At 41.2% G+C, this 22,319-nt stretch overlaps 1 protein-coding gene across 2 annotated transcripts in view; it reads left to right on the forward strand.

The window, feature by feature from the left end:
• The first annotated feature begins 254 nt into the window (after positions 1–254).
• The window catches only part of LOC148360831 (ubinuclein-2-like), a 34,918-nt gene continuing 12,853 nt past the window's right edge, over positions 255–22,319 (forward strand). Inside the window, exons 1-9 of one of the 2 annotated variants that reach the window (XM_088341744.1) lie at positions 255–873; positions 3,992–4,108; positions 7,799–7,897; positions 10,712–10,816; positions 10,897–10,988; positions 14,787–15,354; positions 17,227–17,297; positions 17,377–17,563; positions 20,015–20,121. In XM_088341744.1, the coding sequence (XP_088197870.1) occupies positions 568–873; positions 3,992–4,108; positions 7,799–7,897; positions 10,712–10,816; positions 10,897–10,988; positions 14,787–15,354; positions 17,227–17,297; positions 17,377–17,563; positions 20,015–20,121 (1,652 nt within the window). In that variant the 5' untranslated portion in view covers positions 255–567. The remainder of the gene's footprint in view (positions 874–3,991; positions 4,109–7,798; positions 7,898–10,711; positions 10,817–10,896; positions 10,989–14,786; positions 15,355–17,226; positions 17,298–17,376; positions 17,564–20,014; positions 20,122–22,319) is intronic. The other variant, XM_088341745.1, reaches the window with a different exon arrangement.

A 22,319-nucleotide genomic window follows, 5' to 3' on the forward strand; every position in this document is an offset into this window, starting at 1 on the left:
GGTTGTTTTGTCGTATTATGGTCCTTTGGGGTAATTTTTGTTCGTTTTTTTGCATATCTTGTCGTTTCTTGGTCAATTTAAGCAACAAATTCAAAGTCAACCACACAAGGTGATTATTGATCAATCACAAGAGAAAAATTGTCTCAAATGGAATCGGCTCTTTTTTTTTTTGCAGAGCTGATCTTGTCTTTCACTTCCAAGAATAACCTCAGAGAGCCGTTACGTTCCCGAACGAAACACCCTAGTGCGCGCATGCGCATTGACCTCTCTTCCTCTGCTATTTTATTTACTCCCCAAACCAAGATGGCTCCTGTGAATGTGTCGGTCCCATAGCAAAACGAGGATGCGAGTAGCTGCCGGAAAAACAACTTTCCCCCGACCGCCGCGTCCCTTCGAGTCCGTTTCCCATGGTTCGGAGGAGGCCTCCACCACCGCGTAGCCACTGAGCAACCACCGGGGCTTCGCGGAACCGTCCTCAAGGCACCCCATTTGGAGTACTTTGCCCCAAGTGTCGTCCTCTTCTCGCCGTGTGTCCGGAGTGAAGGTGTGCAAAGGCGGCTGGTCCCAATGGCCGAAGCGAATAAAGTGCCGTTTGTCACCCTGTCGGCCTTCGCCGCCGGGGCCGCCTCGGAGTCGAGGAAACGCCGCTTGGAGGACGAGGACGACTACAACTTAAGCGACGACGACGACGAATCGGAAAGCTTGCCGGAGAGCGGGGCAGGAGGCGCCGCCTGCCGCCTCGCTAAAGCCGGCGAGAGGGACAAGGTTGCGGGCGAGAAGAGGGCGACGGTGCGGCTTAACCTGCGTCTCAGCGAACCCGACGACCGCGCCTCTGTCGAGTTCAATTACGGCGAACTCCTCCACAACATGCAGGTACGGACCACCCCCGAGATTCGATTGCACTTTGCCGTGTTTGGGAGGACTTGTCGTGGATTGGAGGGGGGAAGTGCACCATGTCCTTCTGTGGGTGACCGAAGGAGGAGACATCGGGGTGAAGTTGGGGGAGTTCTCGGTTGACTCCCAACTCAACGTTTAAGGTGGCGTCTGCTTGTGACATGGAGGTGCTGCTACCTGTTTCTCTTGCTTGCCCAGCAACAGCCATTAGAGGCGTCCACACGCTCACTTACAATTGAGCTGCAGGAGACAGCATGCCACCTGCACCACCATGAATTGAGTTGGTTGCACCTCTGCAAGCCAGATGTGCCATAATCACTCCGACTATACTTTGAAAGGATAGTGGGATTGCGGACTCGTTCTAAAGGATGGGCAGGGCACCTGTATGATGCGGCAGGGGTAAACCAGTGAAAGCTATCGGGCCCTGCTGTTGAACAGAAGAGTGTGTTGTGTCACCCTGACCCAAGTGACATGTCCGCTTTCTTGTGTCCCAGTTCATCTGGAGGGACAAAAGCATAACCAACTTGGTGCAGAAGTGCTTAACTTGTTTGGGTGTTTGGGCATTTGGGTTGGCCATGGTCCAAAAATGTTTGTGTGTGTTTTCTTTGCTATTTTACCCTTTATTTTCTTTGTTTGTGTATGTTTTTCTTGCTGGCGGTCACCCCTCTTGAGGGTTATGACCAAGTTAGATAGATAGATAGAATACTTATGTGCAGATCAGTGACGTGCAGTCAGTTGGTCAGGTGAGGCAGGGTCGTTATTATGGAAAATATTCCGTTATAATCTTTTGGAAAACAAATAAAACGTTGATTTAAAGGAGCTGTACAGAATGTGGAACTTCTACTCGCTGCCGCCATCTCCGGGCTTGTGTGAGGCTCTTTTCGTTGCGCGTGCGAGAATGTGCATTTCCTAGACCAGGAGTGTCAAACTCATTTTAAATCTGGGGCCACACGGTAGAATAAGCATTCTCTCGGTGGCCGGACTGGTAGATTGAGGAGAAGGAAAAAAGGAGAGAAAGAAATCAATGAAAGAGAAGGAGAGAAAAACAGAGTGTGGGGCAAGGAAAGAAAAAGGGAAAAGGGGGTAGAGAATAGAGAATGTGAGAAAACAAAATGGATAAAAAGAGAAATAGTGAAAGAAAGACAGACGGAGAGAGAAAGAATGGAATCCAAAGAGAAAAAGAGAGGAGAGAAAGAGAGAAGGGGAAAGCAAGAGAGAAAGAGAGAAAGGGAAATAAGGGAGAGCAAAGGAAGGTAAAAAGACACAGAGAAAGAAAGAGCAAAAAAGAAAGTGAAAAAGAAACACAGAGGGTGAAAGAGAGAGGAACAAAGAGCGAGATAAAAAGGGAGGAAAAGCGAGAGAGAGACCGAAATACACGTACAGCGTCTTTGTGAGTGGTACCTGGCTTTGACAAAATCAAGTGGACATATTTCAACCTGCAGCTCGTTTTTCTCTTGCGCTTTATGAGCGTTTTCTCGCGGGCCTCATCCAGCCCGTGGCCCGCCTGTTTAACACCCCTGTCCTAGACTAAGGGAGCTGTACAGAATGTGGAACTTTTCCACTCGCTGCCGCCGTCTCCTGGCTTGTGTCAAGCTCTTTATGTTGCGGGTGCGAGAATGTGTATATTTTTTAGATGTGCTTGAATAAGCTTCATCTTTCCTGGGCTTTGGGTTTGGAGTGAACTTAAAGTTGGGCGCGTTATTACTTTCACCATTTTCACACCACTCTAACTAATGGAAACCGACTAAAAACGAAAGGGATAAGCATGAAGTCACTCTCCACCCCAGCCATGTCCCCCTCATTCCTCCTACCTAATGTGTTCCGCCTCGAGCAGCTTTGCTCAAAGTAAGATAAAAGCAGATTAGCGCGGTGGGAAAAATAAAGGGCTCTTTGAACTCATTTGGGAATTGTTAACACCTATTTAATAGGTGTCCTTAAAAAGTTGAATAGTTTCTCTAACTATGCACATCCACCTTTCTAATGACAAAAAAAAATGTTGCTTTAACATTTTTTAAACCAATAGTTATCTTTTGGCAGTATGTTTTAAAACATCAAATTTTCTGTTTATTTTCTGTTCAGAGTTGAGAATTATACTGTGTGCCTTTTGCATTTCCTAATTATAAAAAGCAAGACAAATATTTTTTAACTATATGTTTGATGTACATCATGGTTCTATAGAAGGTTAATTAGTCAAAAAATAAATGTAAAAAGTACTGTATATCCAACTCAGTCTGTCATTTTAACACTTGCTCTTTAAGGGTTTGAACGGGTGCTTCAATTTTTTTATTATTGCTTGAATGTTATGTTCTCAAGGATTGAAAGGTGCTTGACTTTTGCCTTCGAATTGATTGAAATTGTTGGCTTTTTTTTTAACCATCAAGTCTGCTTAAAAATGACGCTGACACTGCTTTTTGGTGGCTTTGCTTTGCTATCGTGTTTCTTCCCTCTTGATTAACTGCAGCTGGCATTAGATTTTCCGGCGTTGTCCTCTTAAGCGAGATCGCCCCCTACGGGTCGTGCTCACGAGGACAGGTGCAGTCTACACCTTAACAGGGCAATTTTAGTGTAAGGATTAATGAACATTTATCATGAGCCATGGAAAATATGAAGGTAGCGTTTCCCAGTGGTAAATTGTAGTAGAAACAACTTTATGCCTCTGATCATATAAGCTACACATTACTGTGATTTTATAGGGAGAAATTTTTCTCCAAAAGAAATATATTTGCAGTTTATGTCTTCATAAATGCACACGCCAAGATTAAAATCGCATACTGTATGTAAATCATAGATGTGATTAAAAGTTGTCGGTATCGGGTAACAACCAATCATTGATCAACTGGCTTCTGAAGCCGAGCAGTGATTGGTTGCTACTTCATTTGGTGTTTACAGGTAGTGGCAAAATGTCCGCCGCTTCTTCAGATGGATAAGATGCTTCATTCATATTCTACAAATGCAATTACAGGCCAAATATTTTATTTTTTACCGGACAAGCATAGAAAAGATTTGTTCAAATAATTTGGGGATTTGATGTAACCGGGCATCGTTGATTTGAATCTTTTACATGTTGTTAACATCGAATCACTTGCGTTGTTTCCAGCCAACGAACAAACCTGCTAATGTGACTCCGGCCCCTAACCCCGACGATCCCTTCAACGACGATGAGAAGGAGCGACTGCAAGTAGAAGCTCTGGCAAAGAAGTTTGAGAATAAATATGTAAGTCAACCAGATCTTTTCATGTATTAGTGATTGTGCGTACGATTTTTCTATTTTTCCATGGGAACCACGTTCATACAGTGGTACCTCTTCACACAAGCTTAATCCGTTCCAGGATCTTTCTCGTAGCTCGAATTTCTTGAGTAGCGCGCAAATATTACCCACATTAAACACTTGATATCTAGTTTCAGATTCAGATATACTTTATTGTCATTCTTGTACACGTGTATACAGAACAAAATGTCGATACATCTGACCCGCACAGTTTCCTTGAATGTACAGATATAAATAAATGTTGTACTGAGTTAGAGTATCGAAGTACTAATAATATGCTAAATAATTATAGCTTTGTATAGTAAAATACAGTAGTGCAAAGAGTGCAAGAGGAGCAGCTAACCAGATGTGCAAAATGGGCAGTCAGGTAAACAAGTCACTATACAAGTTGCTCCTCTCCCTTCCCCCTAAAAGCATCCAAGTTAACCCTAAATAAAACATCTTGCTGATGACTACAAAAGAATTTGAATATTAATACATAATCAGAAATACAGGTATAAGATAAATAAGATGATTTTTAATTAAATTAATTGTGAGTTTATTATGAGCACTGCAACAAGAAGGGTGCAGTCACAAGGAGTCAGTCATTGCATACCTGTCAACTCATGTTTCCCTGTATTTTATACATTCTTTGATATTTTCATATTGTGTACGCCGTATAACGATTTCTATATGGCAACAATTTAAAAAACGAGAAAGACGGATCTTGTCTTGCCCATTTCAGCTCTAATCCGAATCGTGTCTGTCACTGGTAGCGGACGTCGTCATCTTAGATTGCTAATATTGTCGCAGTATTCCACATAGTCTGTCATGCTATGAGTAAATAGGTGGCGTGTTGTTTTTTAAGTATATTTTATTGCTTAATAAAGAGAAGTGCAACCATTAATATGGGGAGCAATTGGCAGAGGTTGAGAGGTATGAGATCAAGAGACTGTTGATGATACGTAAGCACTCACTGTACACTTACATTTAAGTGACTATAACGTGAATGAATGTACACACACCAAAACTTTACGGCGCAATTTCTATTGTTTTTGTCTCTAGTAGTTTTCATACGCAAACAGGACAAGCTAATGCTGGCGGTAAGCAGTTGTGAGCGATTTCAAGCGGTCTCTAGTGGTAGCTTCTGGGACTGCTCGTGAACTGTGTATTCTTTTGTATTGTGAGCAACATTTTTGTTCCAATAAATTGTTTAACAAAATTCTCATGTTTAGAGGTTCTAGTAAAGAGGTACTGCTGTACTGTTTTATTTAAAAAAAAAAAAAAAGTACATATTTTTTAAAATAACACTTTTTTTCATTACATTATTTTAATAACTAGGCCAGTTTTATAAGCACTACGTTGTTATTATTACTTTTGCCTATTTATCCTGGTAGTCTTTGATTTTCTTTTTCTTTTTAAAGTCTTTATTACATGTTTACCTTGGAGTGCCATGTCTAATTTCCATGCATACAATGTTTCACTCGATTGATATCACTGACACTTGAAATCTTAAACACAAGAGTCAAGTTTTCTTAACCTTTCGAAGTTGCCAGGAACCGAGTGAGTTGTAATTTAATTTAAACTGTTACACATCGATGCTCATACACTAATACTCTTTCACATATGTATAATCTTAAAACTCAAGGCACTATATGGGGGACAAATCACAGACTATGGTGTAAATTCTCTTAGATCCTTTAAGCACAAAAAAGAACAACTTGAACCACATTTGTCAAAAAAGTCATGGCCCACGGCCCATATCAGGCTCCCAAGAACAATTTCTTCACCCCCTTAGATGAGCTTGATTTATCATTATATCATACACCAGGAATGGTTGTATATTTGTTTTTTACTGTTTCTTCAAGTCAAGTCAAGTCAAGTCATTTTTATTTGTATAGCCCTTATGGATTTCAGTGAATGCTAGATTGCCATTATTTTTTGTCTTTGACATGATTTTAGCTTACTTTTGCTTGAAATATATATACTGATGGTGCCTGAAGAATACCGTCTTCTTTTATTCAGTTTTCATGTAACGTGGATTTTTATAGCAAGTAAAATTGTCTTTTATGCCTTTTGAAAATAATTGATTACTGACGAAAATATTGCTTTTTTTTATCTGATCATAATGGATTATATTTATTAGCTTTTTAGTCTGTCCAATTAGGTTCATGAGAATATATGTGTTGATTTAAAAATGTTCAACATTTAGTCTGGCCTTCGGCTTGTAGCTTAATTATTCATTTGAGTTTGACACCCTTGGAATACAAGGAACAACAAAAAAGTTCTGTTGCACTTATATGCCACAGTATAGTCCTCAGTCCTCAGTCGAGTGATACTTCTCAGCAACAATAGATAATAAGTTTCACCTTCAAAAAATAAATGGTGAGGATTTGAATGACAAATGCAAACTCACTTGTGCTTTATCTGCCTAAAGAAGGGGTCTCCACCCATTTTCAAGCACATAGCTTCTTTTTTGTTACTTGTTGGCGCAAAGTGCACCCAGTCTGATGCATTTCTTAAAAATGACAACTTAGCTTTTATTACTATGTTGTTACTATGTTATTACTATGTTATTGCGAGGTTGATTCTTGGAAGTAGGGTTAAATGGACTCTGTTCACCACTAAAAAACAGGAGCCTTAAGATTAGTTTTAAAGCTTAACTCTGGCCCCAACCTCAATTGGAACGCTAAATCGATTTAAAACCCTAACTTGCACCCCAACCCCTCACCCTACACCTAACTCTAGCTGGAACCCTCCCCCTAACCCTGTTTTAAACCATAACCCTAGCTCTTAACCTAGTTTGGAACCCAGGTGGAAACATATGTTGGCCTGGAGAGTGATGGTTGATTATTGGAAGTAGGGTTAAATAGACTCTGTTAACCACTAAAAAACCAGGAGCCTGAAGATTAGTTTTAAACCCTAACTCTAGCCCCAACCTCAATTGGGAACGCTAAATCGGTTTAAAACCCTAACTTGCACCCCAATCCCTCGTCCTACACCTAACTCTAGCTGTAACCCTCCCCTTAATCCTGTTTTAAACCATAACCCTAGCTTTTAACCTATTTTGGAAACATATGTTGGCCTGGAGAGTGATGGTTGCCACCGGCCTGTACTTGCCCAAGACACACCACAGCAATTGGTGCCTCTATGATCCCAGTGGTTAAGGGATCCACCCAACCCACCCATATTCAGTTTAGAACCCTCATATGGAGCTCAAACCCTAGTTCCTAACCCTAAACCTGCACCCAACGTGCACTGTACCCCTATTTCAAAACTCTAAATTCAGTTTAATACCCAAATAATGAGCCTAAACCTTAGTTTCTAACCCTAGCCCAATCCCGTTTCAGAACCCTAAAGTAAAAATTGAAACCCCCTACTTGAAGCCCAAACCTTAGCTCCAACCCCAAAACCTCACCTAAGACCACAGCAACAATTATAAGCATTTACAAGCACTACACCCAAAAGTTTACAAACCCAGCACTGGTGAGCTATTTTCAGAGCAGATCCGTGAGCACCTTAGCGGTCCTCTGGGGGCATGACTCTGGAGGTCCCAGGCCTATAGTTTTAACATTTTGGTTGTCAAATAGACTTTTAAGCAGTTTAATCGACAATTTCTTCTCTTTAAAACGAATTACGGCCATTTGCTGTTCGCAGGGCAACATGACTAAGAAGAGGAAAGACCGAATGCAAGATTTGATTGATATCGGCTTTGGCTATGACGAAACTGACCCTTTCATTGACAACTCCGAGGCCGTGAGTACCCCAAACGCGCTCGCGCGAATGTGACGAAACCGCGTTTTTCAAAACCACGTTTCCTCCACTCGCATCACTCTTGCGGTTGCTGACTCACCCGTAACCTCGTAGCCACCACAGTGACATTGCCGGAAACACTTTCATCAAGTGGCTCTTCATTTGCCTCAGAACGAATGAATGTACGTGACTCGACATTATTAGGAGATATCACTGTTTTTTTTTTGTGTGCTCTTTTTAAGTGCCTGACATTCTCACAAATATGCTAGCAGGATTTATTCCCAAGCTGGCTTCTTATTGGAAAGTTCAAGAGGCACACTTCTTTCCCATTTTGTGAAATACATTTTATTGGCTTTTAGTATTTAAATGTGGGTCATGCCAGTGACAAGAAAAGCCATTCGATCAGAAGGAGGCCTCTATTGTATGCGGATGAGATAGAAAATCCTCCCAAGATGAGGGTGGCGTCGATTTGGGCACTATTATAATTTTAACAACCATGTTTTCCGGACTTTTTCCTATAGTTTGGCCAGGGGTGCGACTTTTACTCTGGTGAGATTTGTAAGTTAAACGTTTTTTATTATTGAGTTTTACATTTTATTGCCGGTATATCATTTCACATATTTTGATACTAAACTGCAAAAGGGAGCAGAAGAAGTTTATCATCTACCTCCTAAGTTGTGAGAGTTGTTTACCGGTAAAAATGACCAAGAGGATGACAATTTCATCGGATACATTGATTTGGAGTAGGACTGATAGTTAGGTAAGCATGTTCTTTATGCCACTGTTATCTGGATAACTTTTAATAAGTTACTGACATGACCAGGCATGCCAGTCATTCATTTGTATACTGTACATTTATTAGGCATGGTTTTCTCTATTTTGTTATAATTATAAATTGACTTTCAAGATGACATTTATGTTTTTGGTGTTGGATTTTATCAAATCCATCCCCCCCAAATGTGACTTACACCCTAGGTTCGCCTTATATGTTTTTCCCTTCTTAATAAGGCATCTTTTGGCTGATGCGACTAATACTCAGAAGTGACATTTACATAAACTACATTACACTTACAAACTTGCTGCTGTGCTGTGAGGTTGGTGTCTGTTGAGGCACATTACAATTTAGAGATATATGAACCTCCATCTACCGTAATTCATCACATGATTGGCAGAGCAAGAAGGCACTATAAAAACTCATCTCATCTCATTAGCAGCACCGCTTATCCTCAGTAGGGTCGCGGGGGTGCTGGAGCCCATCCCAGCAATCATCGGGCAGTGGGCAGGGGACACCCTTAAAAAAAAGGTTATATTGGCTTACCTTAACTTATAAGTGAATTACATGTACCACTCCTTTTGAATAAAAGCATTTAAGGTTGGTAATCCCCCGCTATGAAAAAACAAGAAATAAAAATTACTGGATAGTTTGACTTGCTAACAGCTTGTTAAAACTAGCACTACTATTTTTTGGGGCTGATATGTATGCGCCAAATTAGAATCCTTATCTCACTATCGCACTCTGCCGTTAAGCAAGAGAATTGTGCGCCTCACTCTGTATTTGCAAATGCTCAACTGTAATATGTTAAACACTAATTGTAATAATAACCACTTTTATAATGTAACAAACAAGTGGCACAACTTCATGCGCTACCCCTGACTGTACAGCTCTTTTTATAGTACAAAACAAAAGTGATTGACCAGCTAAATGATAGCTCAATAGCACTTTTATGATAATAAATTGAACTGTATATACAAAAATTATAATCCCAAACCATTTATATTAATGTTGTTATACTCTGCACCTGCGATGCCCAAAACAGTAATACATTACACACTAACCGGATCAATAATATTCATAATATGATGTAAAAATTCAGTGATTTGGAAAAATACAATCCCATAATTCTGAACTTAAATGAGAAAGAACTTCAACATTGAATACATATATCCATTTGATTTGTTTTTAATTTCAAATGTCCTTGATGATAGATAGATAGATAGATAGATAGATAGATACTTTATTCATCCCCGAAGGGAAATTCGCAGGGCAACATGACTAAGAAGAGGAAAGACCGAATGCAAGATTTGATTGATATCGGCTTTGGCTATGACGAAACTGAGGTAAAGAGCCTCATGGCATGAGGAAGAAAAGATCTCTTCAGTCTGTCCGTAGTACAAGACAGTGACAGCAGTCTGTCGCTGAAACTGCTCTTCTGTCTGGAGATAATGCTGTGTAGTGGATGCGATGGATTGTCCATGATTGACCGCAGCTTTTCCAGTGCCCGTCTCTCAGCTACTGTTGTTAGGCTGTCTAGTTCTTTGCCCACAACAGAGGCACAGCCTGGCTTGCCTTCCCAGACTGCACGTCTGCAATTAACAATCAATAGGAAATTACCCATAATCGAAATGAAGGGTGTAAATGTAAATGGTCTCCATTTATTGTTTTTTTAAGTTATTGAAGACCTCCCAAAGCTTTACAATGTGCTTCAAACTTACGCATTCACACAAACTCACAGATATCAGCAACTACCTGCTTATTGGGGTCACTTTGACATATAACACAGAGGAGCCGGGAATCGAATCTGCTACCATTTGATCCCAAGACAAGCGCTTTACCTCCTGAGCTACTGATGCCCCAATTTGAGTGCAGCATATCAAAAAACAATGAACACAAGTCTCCTTTGAAAGCCAATCCAGAACGTGAATGGAGGTGACCATAAATTTACAAAATCGTTTGTAACCGAAGGGAGAATTTGCCTCTTTGTGTTGATCCTTGAGAAAAGCTAACAATATTCTTTATTTTTGCTATTTCCTCTGTAGTATGACGAGCTGGTCCCTGCCTCTTTGACCACAAAGCTAGGTGGTTTTTACATCAACACCGGGACGCTGCAGTTCCGAGCGGCGTCGGACTCGGAGGACGACAAGGTAAACCGTGTGCCCCGTCGTCCCGTTTGCGTATCCCTAGCGCAACGTTGGCTGAGGCTATTATTTTTTTCCGTTGCCAGAACGCTGACGGTGAGAGCGAGCAAGCCAAGATGAGGAAAAGGAAGGAGATGAGCAACCAGGATGAGAAGAAGAGCAGCGAACCCAAACAGGGGTAAGCCAAGGATGGCCTCTCTTTTTTTTCTTTGTGATTGACACTCGGGCATTTCCTTCTCCATCTCAATCAAAAAAGCTCTAAGCATGTTTGTAACAATCCAGGATTTTCTTGCGTTTTTTATGCCATTTTGTTTATTTCTTTCTTTCATACTAACACCAAGTCCTGATGAGGTCATTATCGAATGAGGTTCAGCGAGGGGAAAAAAAGCAATTTGCGGTTTAAATTGAAATAATTGTGTGTAAGGCAAAAAAAACCCTATGAAATATTTGCATTTATCATGAAAAATATGATTTTACTTTTGAATTTGTTTTCGTAAAATACAGTCGGTCAATATCTGTGCTTTAGATCAGGGGTCACCAATGTGAAACCTGCAAACTCGTTCTAGGAAATTTAAATTGATCCTATTTCAACCCTACTTCTAATCATTACAACAGGCTAATAAAACAATAACATAGTAGCCAAACAGTAGGAACATACATTTTAGATAGGAAATTGTTAGCCTTTTACGCTAATCAGGAACAAAAGTAGCTCTCCGCTTTAGAAAGGTTGGCGACCACTGTTTTATAGTTTTTTTTATCTCACCTTTTCTATTATTTAACTATTATTAGAATATTTATTCAATATTACCACTCATGATAAACTGTCATGTGTACATGGATCTTGTATATATTTTCTACCATGACAAAATTGGATTACTAGATACATTAAGTGTCTGATGTTGTAAAAACAAATCGTTTTTTTTTCTGGTTGTCTCATACCTTTGAGCTTTATTATATATTCTACATTAAATTAATTATATGGATATATATATCTATTTTCTGATTACCTGAGCTGTTCTTGAAAGTTGCTCTTAGTTTAGCCAGCCTAGTCTGAGTCATAGAAGGAAAACTCTATGAGGGTGTAAATGACATAACAATGGGGTGGAGGTTCAAAAATATATTGCTCATATGCACAAGTTCACAAATCGGAATTTACCAGTTATATAAAAGACCTTTTATAAAATCGAATCGAAATTGAGCTACACCTATTTTGGAATCTATTAATGAAATCTATACGACAAAACCAAAGACGACAGCCAGGTCTGGTGGAAGATGCCTACTCACCTTGGAGAAAGGCGCTTTGTGATCCGCGCTCACATAGGGCGAATCGTCAGACATGAAAACAAGAGCTATAAATAGCAGCAGCAAGCCGTTGTGTCTCCACCAGGGTGAAAGATGCCGGCCGGATGCGAGCGGCAGCTCCTTCAATGCTGAGAGTTGACCTCGTGCACACAGCTTATCAGAAAATCTTCATTATGGCGTGAAAATAAGACTTTGATTCAGTTCATTTCAACACAATATGCATGAAATACATAATATGTGGACTGTGGAGGTAATAACTTGTTGCGTTATTTTGTTTGTTTTGATAATTTATAGAAAAACTGCCTTCAAAATGTAAGTGTTATAGCTGTAATTAAAGTACCTCTCAAGCATAACTGAGTTGGAAGAAAAAAATCCAAAATCTGTGTCGACTCCATAGTGGAGTTTCTAAAGTTTTAACTCAAAAGTGGGATGTTTCTAATTTAAACTTGGACAGCAGTTAATATTATTTGTTACACGTTTATTCATCTCATCTCTCATCTCATCAGCTGCACCGCTTATCCTCAGTAGGGTCGCGGGGGTGCTGGAGCCCATCCCAGCAATCATCGGGCAGTGGGCAGGGGACACCCTGGACTGGTTGATGTAATTTGATCACTAAATAGTACTGAATAGAAAAGACGTTGACATTTCCAACAAAAGCCAAATTCAATAAAATGGCAAATTACAAAAATATATGCTTTAAAATTATATTATTGTGTTAAATTTTGTTAGGACTTATAGAATTAAAATAATTGATTGAATTAACCAACCCCCTGCTGGTTTTTGTTTGTTAAAAGGCAAATTTCCATATCCGTTATAAATTCCGACTACAAGCCGCTTACAGTTTTTGCATTTTAAACACTGTGGCTATAACTACAGTGCAGCTTATTCCTTATTTTGGTGGCTGGAAAAAGATTTTGCCCAGCAACAGTAAACCAATAAGTAAATGAATAATTCATATTTGTTTGATTTATCCCAACTTCCATTGTTGTAAATCAGTCCGGTGTTTGAAGGTACTTTTTGAATGGAAAAAACGTGCAGTGCCTATGGTGCCGAGTATCTGACATCTTTGATAATTTTGACCCCCGGTCGCCAAATTTCTCCAGTGTGTAGAGGAAAACGGCGAGCTGCCCTTTTCCAGGATACATGAGCTCTAAATACAAAAAAACACAGTCTCATCTCATCTCATTAGCCATACCGCTTTTTCCTCATTATGGTCGCGGGGGGGCTCTAGCCCATCCCAGCCATCTCCGGGCAGTGGGCAGGGGACACCCTGAACTGGTTGCCAGCCAATCGCAGGGCACACAGGGACAGACAACTCATTCGCTCATTCACACCTAGGGACAATTTGGACCGGCCAATTCACCTGAAATGCATGTTTTTGAAATGTGGGAGGAAACCGGAGTGCCCGGAGGAAACCCACGCAAGCACGGGGAGAACATACAAACTCCGCACAGGAAGTCTGGAGCTGGATTTGAACCCACGACAGGTTCCCATGACATTCATATTTTTTCCAACAGGGGGTTGATGGTACTTCAATCAATATTGACTACATACTCACTATATTTCACCCACAAATCAAGTCCTCAATTTATGTGTACGATTTAAACAGTGGAAGGTATCCATCTAAAAACGCTTCTGTTCTCTACGTAAGATGAGACTGTCAGGTCGCAGGATTTTACTTGAATCTTCTGGGAACGATGACAAGCGAATGCAATTTGATCAGCAGTAAGGCTGAAAACGGCCTCAGGTGTGCAAGGCACGGTGCCGTTGGCGCTTTGCAGGGAAAGGTGTCGACACCAAGTTTCCCATGCAGTTGCCGTCAGGTGTGCGCTGTGCTTAAGGATGCAAATTAAAATCTAATGTGGCTTGTACAAAAACAGAATAAAGTTTAGTTTTTATATTCGAGCATGTGGCTTTTAATGATCTGCTCTCTTTTGTTCATATATTCTGCTCGTGTAAATTGATAAAAATGATGTAAAAATTAACATCCATCCATTATCTGTACCATTTATCCTCAGTAGGGTCACAGGGGTGCTGGAGCTCATCCCAGCTATCTTCGGGCATGGGGGCAAGGGGGCAGGGAACACCCTGAACTGGTTGACAGCCAGTCAAAGGGCTCGCAGAGACAGACAACTCACTCGCTCAGTCACACCTAGGGACAATTTAGACTGGCTGATTAACCTGACATTCATGTTTTGGAATGTGGGAGGAAACTGGTGAAAACCCACGCAAGTACGGGGAGAACATGCAAACTCCACACATAATCGAAATGAGGGGTGTAAACGTAAATGGTCTGCATTTATATTTTGCTTTTTAATTTCTTGAAAAAGGTTTGATCTCATGACCTCAGAACTGTGCCGCACATGCGCTAACCACTGCGCTGCCGTGCTGCTAAAAATTAATTACAAATAAAATTTTTACTCATTAGTTAATAACTTAAATTTACAGAAGTTTTCTTTTATTTTAATGAAGACTTATTTTTTTCCCCTGAAATTATGTGATTGATGGTGTGATAGTTTTTATTAGCGTTCTGATATGTTATGTATATGCCCAGCGACCCAAGTGAGGTTAAGCTGCGCAGATTATGCATTGAGGGATGTATGTACTGTATATGTTACCAAATAATGTATTTTGTTGAGTGCAAAGGAATGATTTCTACTTTGATTCCTTACAGAGTGGCAGCCGTCAGCCTCCATCGGCCTGAGAAGAAAAAGCGTAAGAAGCTGATGAAAGACTCGCTGTATTTGGCGGCCATGCTGCGCCGTTTCACTGTGGAGAAGGAACAGATGAGGAAAAACAACCTCAGCGTGGCCTCGGCTGGACAGGCGGGAGGCGTAGCCAACAAGCCCCGTCCCACCGACGCGGCCAAACACCTGCTGGCATCCGACTCGGCCCACCCATCGACGGACACCCAAGCGGCCGCCGGCAGCGATCTACTGCTCGCGGACCTGAGCAGCGACCCCGCCGTAATGTCCCTGCTGGGCTCGGCCAACGAGAAGGAGCTCCAGGACCTCCTCGGAGATCTGGACTTCGGCCTGCTGGAAGGAGAGCAGCAGGAGGCGTCGTCAGTTGTGAGGGAGAACGGCGTCCCGGGGGTGGGCGGGCCTACTGGCCAAAAAGGAGGAGCGGGCGGGGGTGTTCAAGGGCGAGCTGCGGGGTCTTCCGGAGTACTGTTCTCCCCGCCGCCGCTGCCGGGGGGGCTGCCGCCTCCTCTCGCCAAACGGATCGAGGACCTGCGGGCAGTAAGTCACGAGGCAGCGCTAAGGCTGCAACTTACTAATACAGGGGTCCTTCGGTTTTTGTGGTTAATGGGCACCAGAACCACCCGCGAGAAGTGAAAACCCGCGAATTAGTGCCATTTTCTTCCCAGCCTTCATTAAAGTGGAATTGCCCACTTAGAATAGAATAGAATATGCCTTTATTGTCATTGTCACAACATGGGATATATTGTAACAACGAAATTGGACAACTCCAGTTCCACATTTACAGTGAGGATAATGAAACAAAGAGATAAAGGAACAAAGAACATGTTTTAACTGTCTTTGTTGTCTTTGTTGTAGAGAAAACAAATAGAAAACAATGTTTTAAAAGGTAAATAGTATTATAAATTAGTCAGTTTTTTACATTTTTGGTGCGTCTTCATTAAAGCGGACTATAGCCGACTTACCAAGGGGGAGAGAGAGAGAGAAGAGTGAAAGAGCAAAGAAAACGCTTTGATTTTAAAGGTAAATAGTTCATTTTTAAATTCAGGCTATGACATGATTTGAGCAGTTGGCATCAGAGATCCCAAGTCGATAAGTGCTGGCTAATCGGCGTTGATCTTTGCTGCCTGAAACGTTCCTCGGCGGGGCTGGAATCATCCATTGGATTTTTTTATTCAAATTTTTTTTCCCCCACGAAGAAGTTAACCAGCGCTTTCCGAAGCGCTAAACAGGGAGGAGCCTCTGTATTTGAATAGTCGACCAGTCACCAAATCTTGAAACGATTAGTCAAAAGATCGGATAATTACCGTATTATAAGGTGCGCCCCCCAAAAATCATATTTTGTCATTAAGTTTCCATACATAAGGCACACTGGATTATAAGACCCACTCAATTGAGACTACAGTAAGAGCTATTGTGTTTATTCGTGGGATCTTTATATGATAGTGCATTGATAAATCAGTGAATATGTACATCACTGATTATAATCACAAAAGATTGTTGAGGGAGCAGACATTTTACCACTAGAACACTGGTGGGACACATGACAAAAAGGCATTACATCTTATCCCATTATCACACTACTTTTACTCACAGTGCCAGAAACACTGATTTGCACACAACATACTGTTAGGTTTGGTTAAACAGTCTTTCCACTTCTTCACCTGTGCATCATTAATCTCTCGGTTTAATAAGCACATGTACGTAAATGAGCTTGTATTGTATTTTCTTGAAAGGTTTTCTGTTTCTTGTCTTTCGCAACAATATTGACGCACTGGTGAAGAAGTGGAGAGGCTGTGTAACCCGTCAGAATTTGCTATGCAATTATAGGTTTCTGGCACTGTGAGTAAAGTGGTGTAATAATGAAATAAGCTCTACTGCCTTTTTGTATGCTGTCTGTCTAAGTGGTGGTCTTGTAACGGTGGTGACAGTAGTCAACAATAGATTTTTCTTTTACCTATTCTGTCTGTAATGTTGCAGGCCTAGTCAACGCTCATCTTTACACCTACAGACAATTTCAAGCCGAGAGCACCAATTTGGTGCCAGTTTCAAAAACTAGGTTACCAGTGATAGCTCATTATGTCTTTCAACCTTTTTGAGCCAAGGCACAATTGCTGTAATGAAAAAAAAATCCCGCAGTACACCACCAGTCGGTGCCGTTACATCTCTGGTAAAAGTAAATTCAAATGAAAGTTGGCTTTTGCTAGACTGCACAGGCACACAAATTGGATATTTTCCCACAGCACAATATGACAATTAATTACTGTGCCAGGTACGGTTGTTGTAAAAAAACTTGTCCCTAGATCCAACTGAGTTTTGGCTAAATGGGTCAGTGATGTTTAAATGTCACAAGTGCTAAACTTAGCTCTTTTGTTTGCTGACTCAGCGTGTTTTTTCCTCCCTCCCCTGCAGGCTTCTCGACAGTTTGATCAGGAAGGCAGGAAGAAATTTTTCACCCTGGACATGAATAACATCTTGCTAGAGTGAGTACGGCAAACTCGGCCCACGGGAGCGTCGCTTTCCGGTCTCACATTCCCCGCCCTTCTCCGTGTCTTCTTTTAGCATCGAGCTGCAGGTGCAAAAGCAATCCCCCGACGTACGCTCAGGCGTCTACGCACACATGGAGGCTTTTGTGCCGTGTAACAAGGAGGCCCTCCTCAAGCGCCTCAAAAAACTCAGCCTTAAGATCCAGGTGAGGGCAGCGCAGTGCGACAACGGACCTGCCCCGACGCCGACGCTCCACAGCAAGGTACTCGCCAAACTCTGCTCACGTTGAGCTCCGATACATCCAAATCAGGGCTGCAACCGACGATTATTTTCATAATCCACGAATTTGTCGATTATATCTCAAATTTATCGATGAGTCGGATTTCATTCCCTCTTTATTTAATTATTTAAGTTTTGGATGGATAAAAAATGCACAAAACATCCATCCATTATCCCCACGGCTTATCCTCAGTAGGGTCGCGGGGGTGTTGGAGCCCATCCCAGCTATCTTTGTTTTTGTATACGTGTTTGTCTTGCTGTCGGTCACCCCTCTTGAGGGATATGACCAAGGTAGATAGTTGGATAGATAGATTATGGTGAAAGGCACGAGCTGCTAGCTTTGGTAATTCTATCAATAGTGGCTCACTTGGCACATGCTACTATTATCAGATAGTCACATTCATTAGCATTAATAAAATGTGTCCCAAAAATGGACGCTGGCATGGATGGCTAGCCTTGCCGATGTGATCGCTAAAACAAGCGGTTAGTAGGTTTACAGGGAGAAAAAAAATCAAAACCAAGCACACTCAACTGTGCTGAAATGTCGGCAAAATCTTGATTACCGTATTTTCCGCACTATATGGCGCACCATGTTATAAGGCGCACCTTCAATGAATGATATATTTTAAAACTTATGCCATACATAAGACGCACCCCATTATAAGGCGCTATAAGTGCATGCTGGTTTAAAATCAGGTAATTGTGCAATTTTGTAATTGTAATCCTGTGCAGTCCTTCGAGACATTTTTGGGATTAAGGGCTATTTACGGTAAATAAATGTGACGACTTGACTACAGTAGAGAATGTAGTTACTTTATGCAACCTCTAGATGTTGCCACGCTCAAGGGAATGTCAACAAAACATTCAAAAAGGTCAAACTTTATTAACAAACAAGCTTTCCACAACTCCATTCACTCCCAAAATAAATAAACAGCCGTTTTATTATTTTCTCTGAGGTAAAGCATTTTCGTGACACATCTTTAACATCTTTGAACAACATCGACATATCATTTTATTTTTTGTCCATTTAGTCAACACGCAAAGAAAAAAACGTCTGATACTGTTATTTTAAATGAAACGTTAGTGCAATCGCAATAAAGTGACACTCGTAATGTGCAAAAACAACGAGTGCAAAGCAATAACATAATAACTGTAAAATGTAAAACGTAAACACACAAAAGAAAAACAAAATCACTCTATAAGCTCCTCATCGAAGAATCCCTCGAATTCTTCTTCTGCTGTGTTCGAATTGACCATATCTCAGTGAATGGGCCATCCAACACGTCCGGTGTTTTTGTGCCAGCGCTGTTGCCTTCATACGTATAGTTATCGTACTGACACTTCTGCTTGCCGCTCTTTGTTGAACAACCCACTGTTCAAGTGTCTCCTCTAACTCTGGCCATCTTGCTTTATTGCCACGGAAACTTTGTTGAGTTTTCCTTACTTGGCGGAGCTTATCTTCATCCTTTCTCCACTTCCGTACCATCGATTCATTTAAGTTTAACTCTCTCGCTGCCGCTCTATTGCCGTGTTGTGCTGCGTGACTGATCGCTTTGAGTTTAAACTCGGCGTTGTACGCGTGTCTCTTAACAGGAGCCATTTTCTTATACAAATGCACGTATGAAAGAGAATCTCGCTCTCTCTCTCTCTCTCGCTCTCTCTCTCTCTCAAACGTGACATTCTGAATAATTCTGCGTTTGTTTAAGGTAAATTGTGCTTTACATCTTCACCAGTCATAACCCTGGATTCAGACAAATACTGTATTTGTTGAATATGAATTAAGCAGTTTAATGGGGTAGCCATTTTGCCACTTAGTAAACAAATACAACACGAGCCCCGGCAACTACCAATCGTTTAATATTTCCCAGTATGCACAGCGCGAAAAATGGAGTCGGCGGCTGTTTCTCGTAGTTGCGAGACCTTGCGAATTTAATATTGAGCCATATATAAGGCGCACTGTGTTATAAGGCGCATGGTCAGCTTTTGAAAAAAAACAAGACTTTTAGGTGCGCCTTATAGTGCGGAAAATACGGTACCTAAGAAGGACATCTAGCTGTGAGTCTAATAAGTAAATAGTGTTTTTTGTTTTAGTCCATTCATGACTTAATGTATGACGTAACTGCAATCTATATTTGAATAGCAAATTTTTTGTTAGCTGCAGCAGCTATGTAATAAACCCACATGACCAAATTAAGTATTGCCCACCATTTGTAGTGTATTCATTATTCAACATGGATTTTTTTTTTTATTGTTAAGCGATGATCACTAATCATTTGAGTTTCTTTGTAAAATGTAACTGCAGTTTATAATGCAACGCGCTGACTTCAGCCGTCACGTCCCCGAGTCTTCCCACTTTGTTTCTGCCGCATCTGTTAATGACAAACACGAACGCAAGCTCACGATTGACGGAAGCTTTTGTCCGTTTTCCCTGCAGGATGACCGGATGCGGATGCCGCTACTGGAGCTTAAGTTGGCCGTGTGCAACGTGATGCCTGAGCAGATCGCCAAGTACAACATGGACTGTATGGCCAAGGTGGCAAAGTAAGTTGAAAACATGCTGCAAATATGACACCGCAACAAAAGTGAGAACTACATTTTGGTTGGACATATTTAGTTTTTAATGAAGAATTATTTCTGCTCGATGTGTTTTGACTCTTAACCAGGTTTAAGATTTGGGAGGATTACTGTAAAATGTACTCCAGTTACTAGTAACCTGTTGAAAAATGTACCGTATTTTCCGCACTATAAGGCGCACCGGGTTATAGGGCGCACCCCGAAAAAATAGTTTTTGGTCCTATTTTTGACATATATAAGACGCACCGGATTATAAGGCGCTACAATGGGAACGTGGACAAAACAGTCAGATAGGTTAGTCCAACTTATTACCCCCTTAACATTACGAAAGCTTGCAAAGACGCAAATACGTGTCGAGAACACATGCGAATGCGGTGTCCGTAAGATGTCACTCAAATGCATCGTTCCATCATTCGGAAGGTTAAAGTCTTGGGATTCAAGAAATGATAACCATTCCTTCGTATCTATTTTCTTTTTCGCTCGCAACTTTACTGTGCATATGACAATAAACACTTGGAATTGAGTTTAATTTAAAAATAGACGCTCCATTCCATCCATTATCTGCACCGCTTATCACAGAAACATCGAGTTCAGTCTGAAACAAGACAATATAAAACCGGGAATAGCTCACCGAAGTCGTTGTGTTCATAATAATGTGCAGGCAATGTCCTCTTATATCCGTGAGGGTAGTAAATCACGGAGAATACAATATTTACAAATACAGAATAGAAAAAAATGCTTTCTCTATGCCATCGGCCACATGCTATACGCATTCATCTTTTTCGGCCAATTGCAGGCTTTGTTTCGCTGTTTAAGCCAATGGCAGCCTGTACATTATAAAAAGGATCCGCCTCTTGACCTCCGAATAACTTTAGCCAATAGTGATCGATTCAACTGATGATTGACACATCTTTTTCGGCCAATTGCAGGCTTTGTTTGCCGTTTGAGCCAATGGCAGTCTGTAAATGATAAAAAGGATCCGCCTCTTGACCTCCGAATAACTTTAGCCAATAGTGATCAAGTCAACTGATGATTGACACATCTTTTTCGGCCAATTGCAGGCGTTGTTTGCCGTTTGAGCCAATGGCAGTCTGTAAATGATAAGAAGGATCCGCCTCTTGACCTCTGAATAACTTTAGCCAATAGTGATCGATTCACTTGATGATTGACACATTGGTTAGCCAATGAAACGCCGGTAAATAAATCCCACCATCCACCGCGTACTACTTGGCGTTCGGGGGAAAATCGAGTCGGCGGCTGCAAGTTAGTTGGAAAACTTAATCCATAAATAAGGCGCATTGTATTATAAGGCGCATGGTCAGCTTTTGAAAAAAATAAAGGCTTTTAGGTGCGCCTTATAGTGCGGAAAATACGGTAATCAGTAGCACAATTCATCCATCCATCCATTATCTGCACTGCTTATCCACTAGGGTCGCGGGGGGTGCCGGAGCCCATCCCAGCTATCTTTAGGCAGTGGGACACCCTGAACTAGGTGCCAGCCAGTCGCAGGGCACACAGAGACAGAAAACTCACTCGCTTATTTACATCTATGGACAATTTGGACCAATTAACCTGATATACATGTTTTTGGAATGTGGGAGGAAACCGTAGTGCCTGGAGGAAACCCAAACACGCACAGGGAGAACATGCAAACTCCGCACAGGAAGGCTGATAGCTGGATTTGATCCCATGACCTCAGAACTGTGATAAACACTCAGCTCCCGTGCCGCTCTAACATACTCCAAATACCATAATATTAAAGGCAACATGAACTAAATATAAATACAATTACAAAATTTTGTTAAAGATAGGTGAACAACATAACATTGATAAGGACATGGAGGAAACAAAATTTGCCCGTAGTTCAACCCAAAAATAAAACTTTCTCTTTCACAGGGTGGATAAGATATGTTTTGTTTTAGTTCACATTGAGCGCACGTTAAGAACCCCATATTGTTTTAAAATACAAAAGGTGACTTTCTAAAAACTCTGGGACGTCTTGTCATTTCTGTCTCTCTAGTGTTATTGATTGAAATTATTTGTCCATCAGCGCATTATGTATATGTAAATGTGAGGTGAATACATGGATGCTTGAAAGGATGCTGTGGTAGAGGTCACACGCCCCCCAGGCGCTCAATTGCATTCCTCATGTTATTTAATTTATA

Source organism: Urocampus carinirostris, chromosome 8 (genome assembly GCF_059441175.1).
Source record: "Urocampus carinirostris isolate Australia breed hairy pipefish chromosome 8, RoL_Ucar_1.0, whole genome shotgun sequence".
In the NCBI taxonomy this organism is placed as follows: Eukaryota; Metazoa; Chordata; class Actinopteri; order Syngnathiformes; family Syngnathidae; genus Urocampus; species Urocampus carinirostris.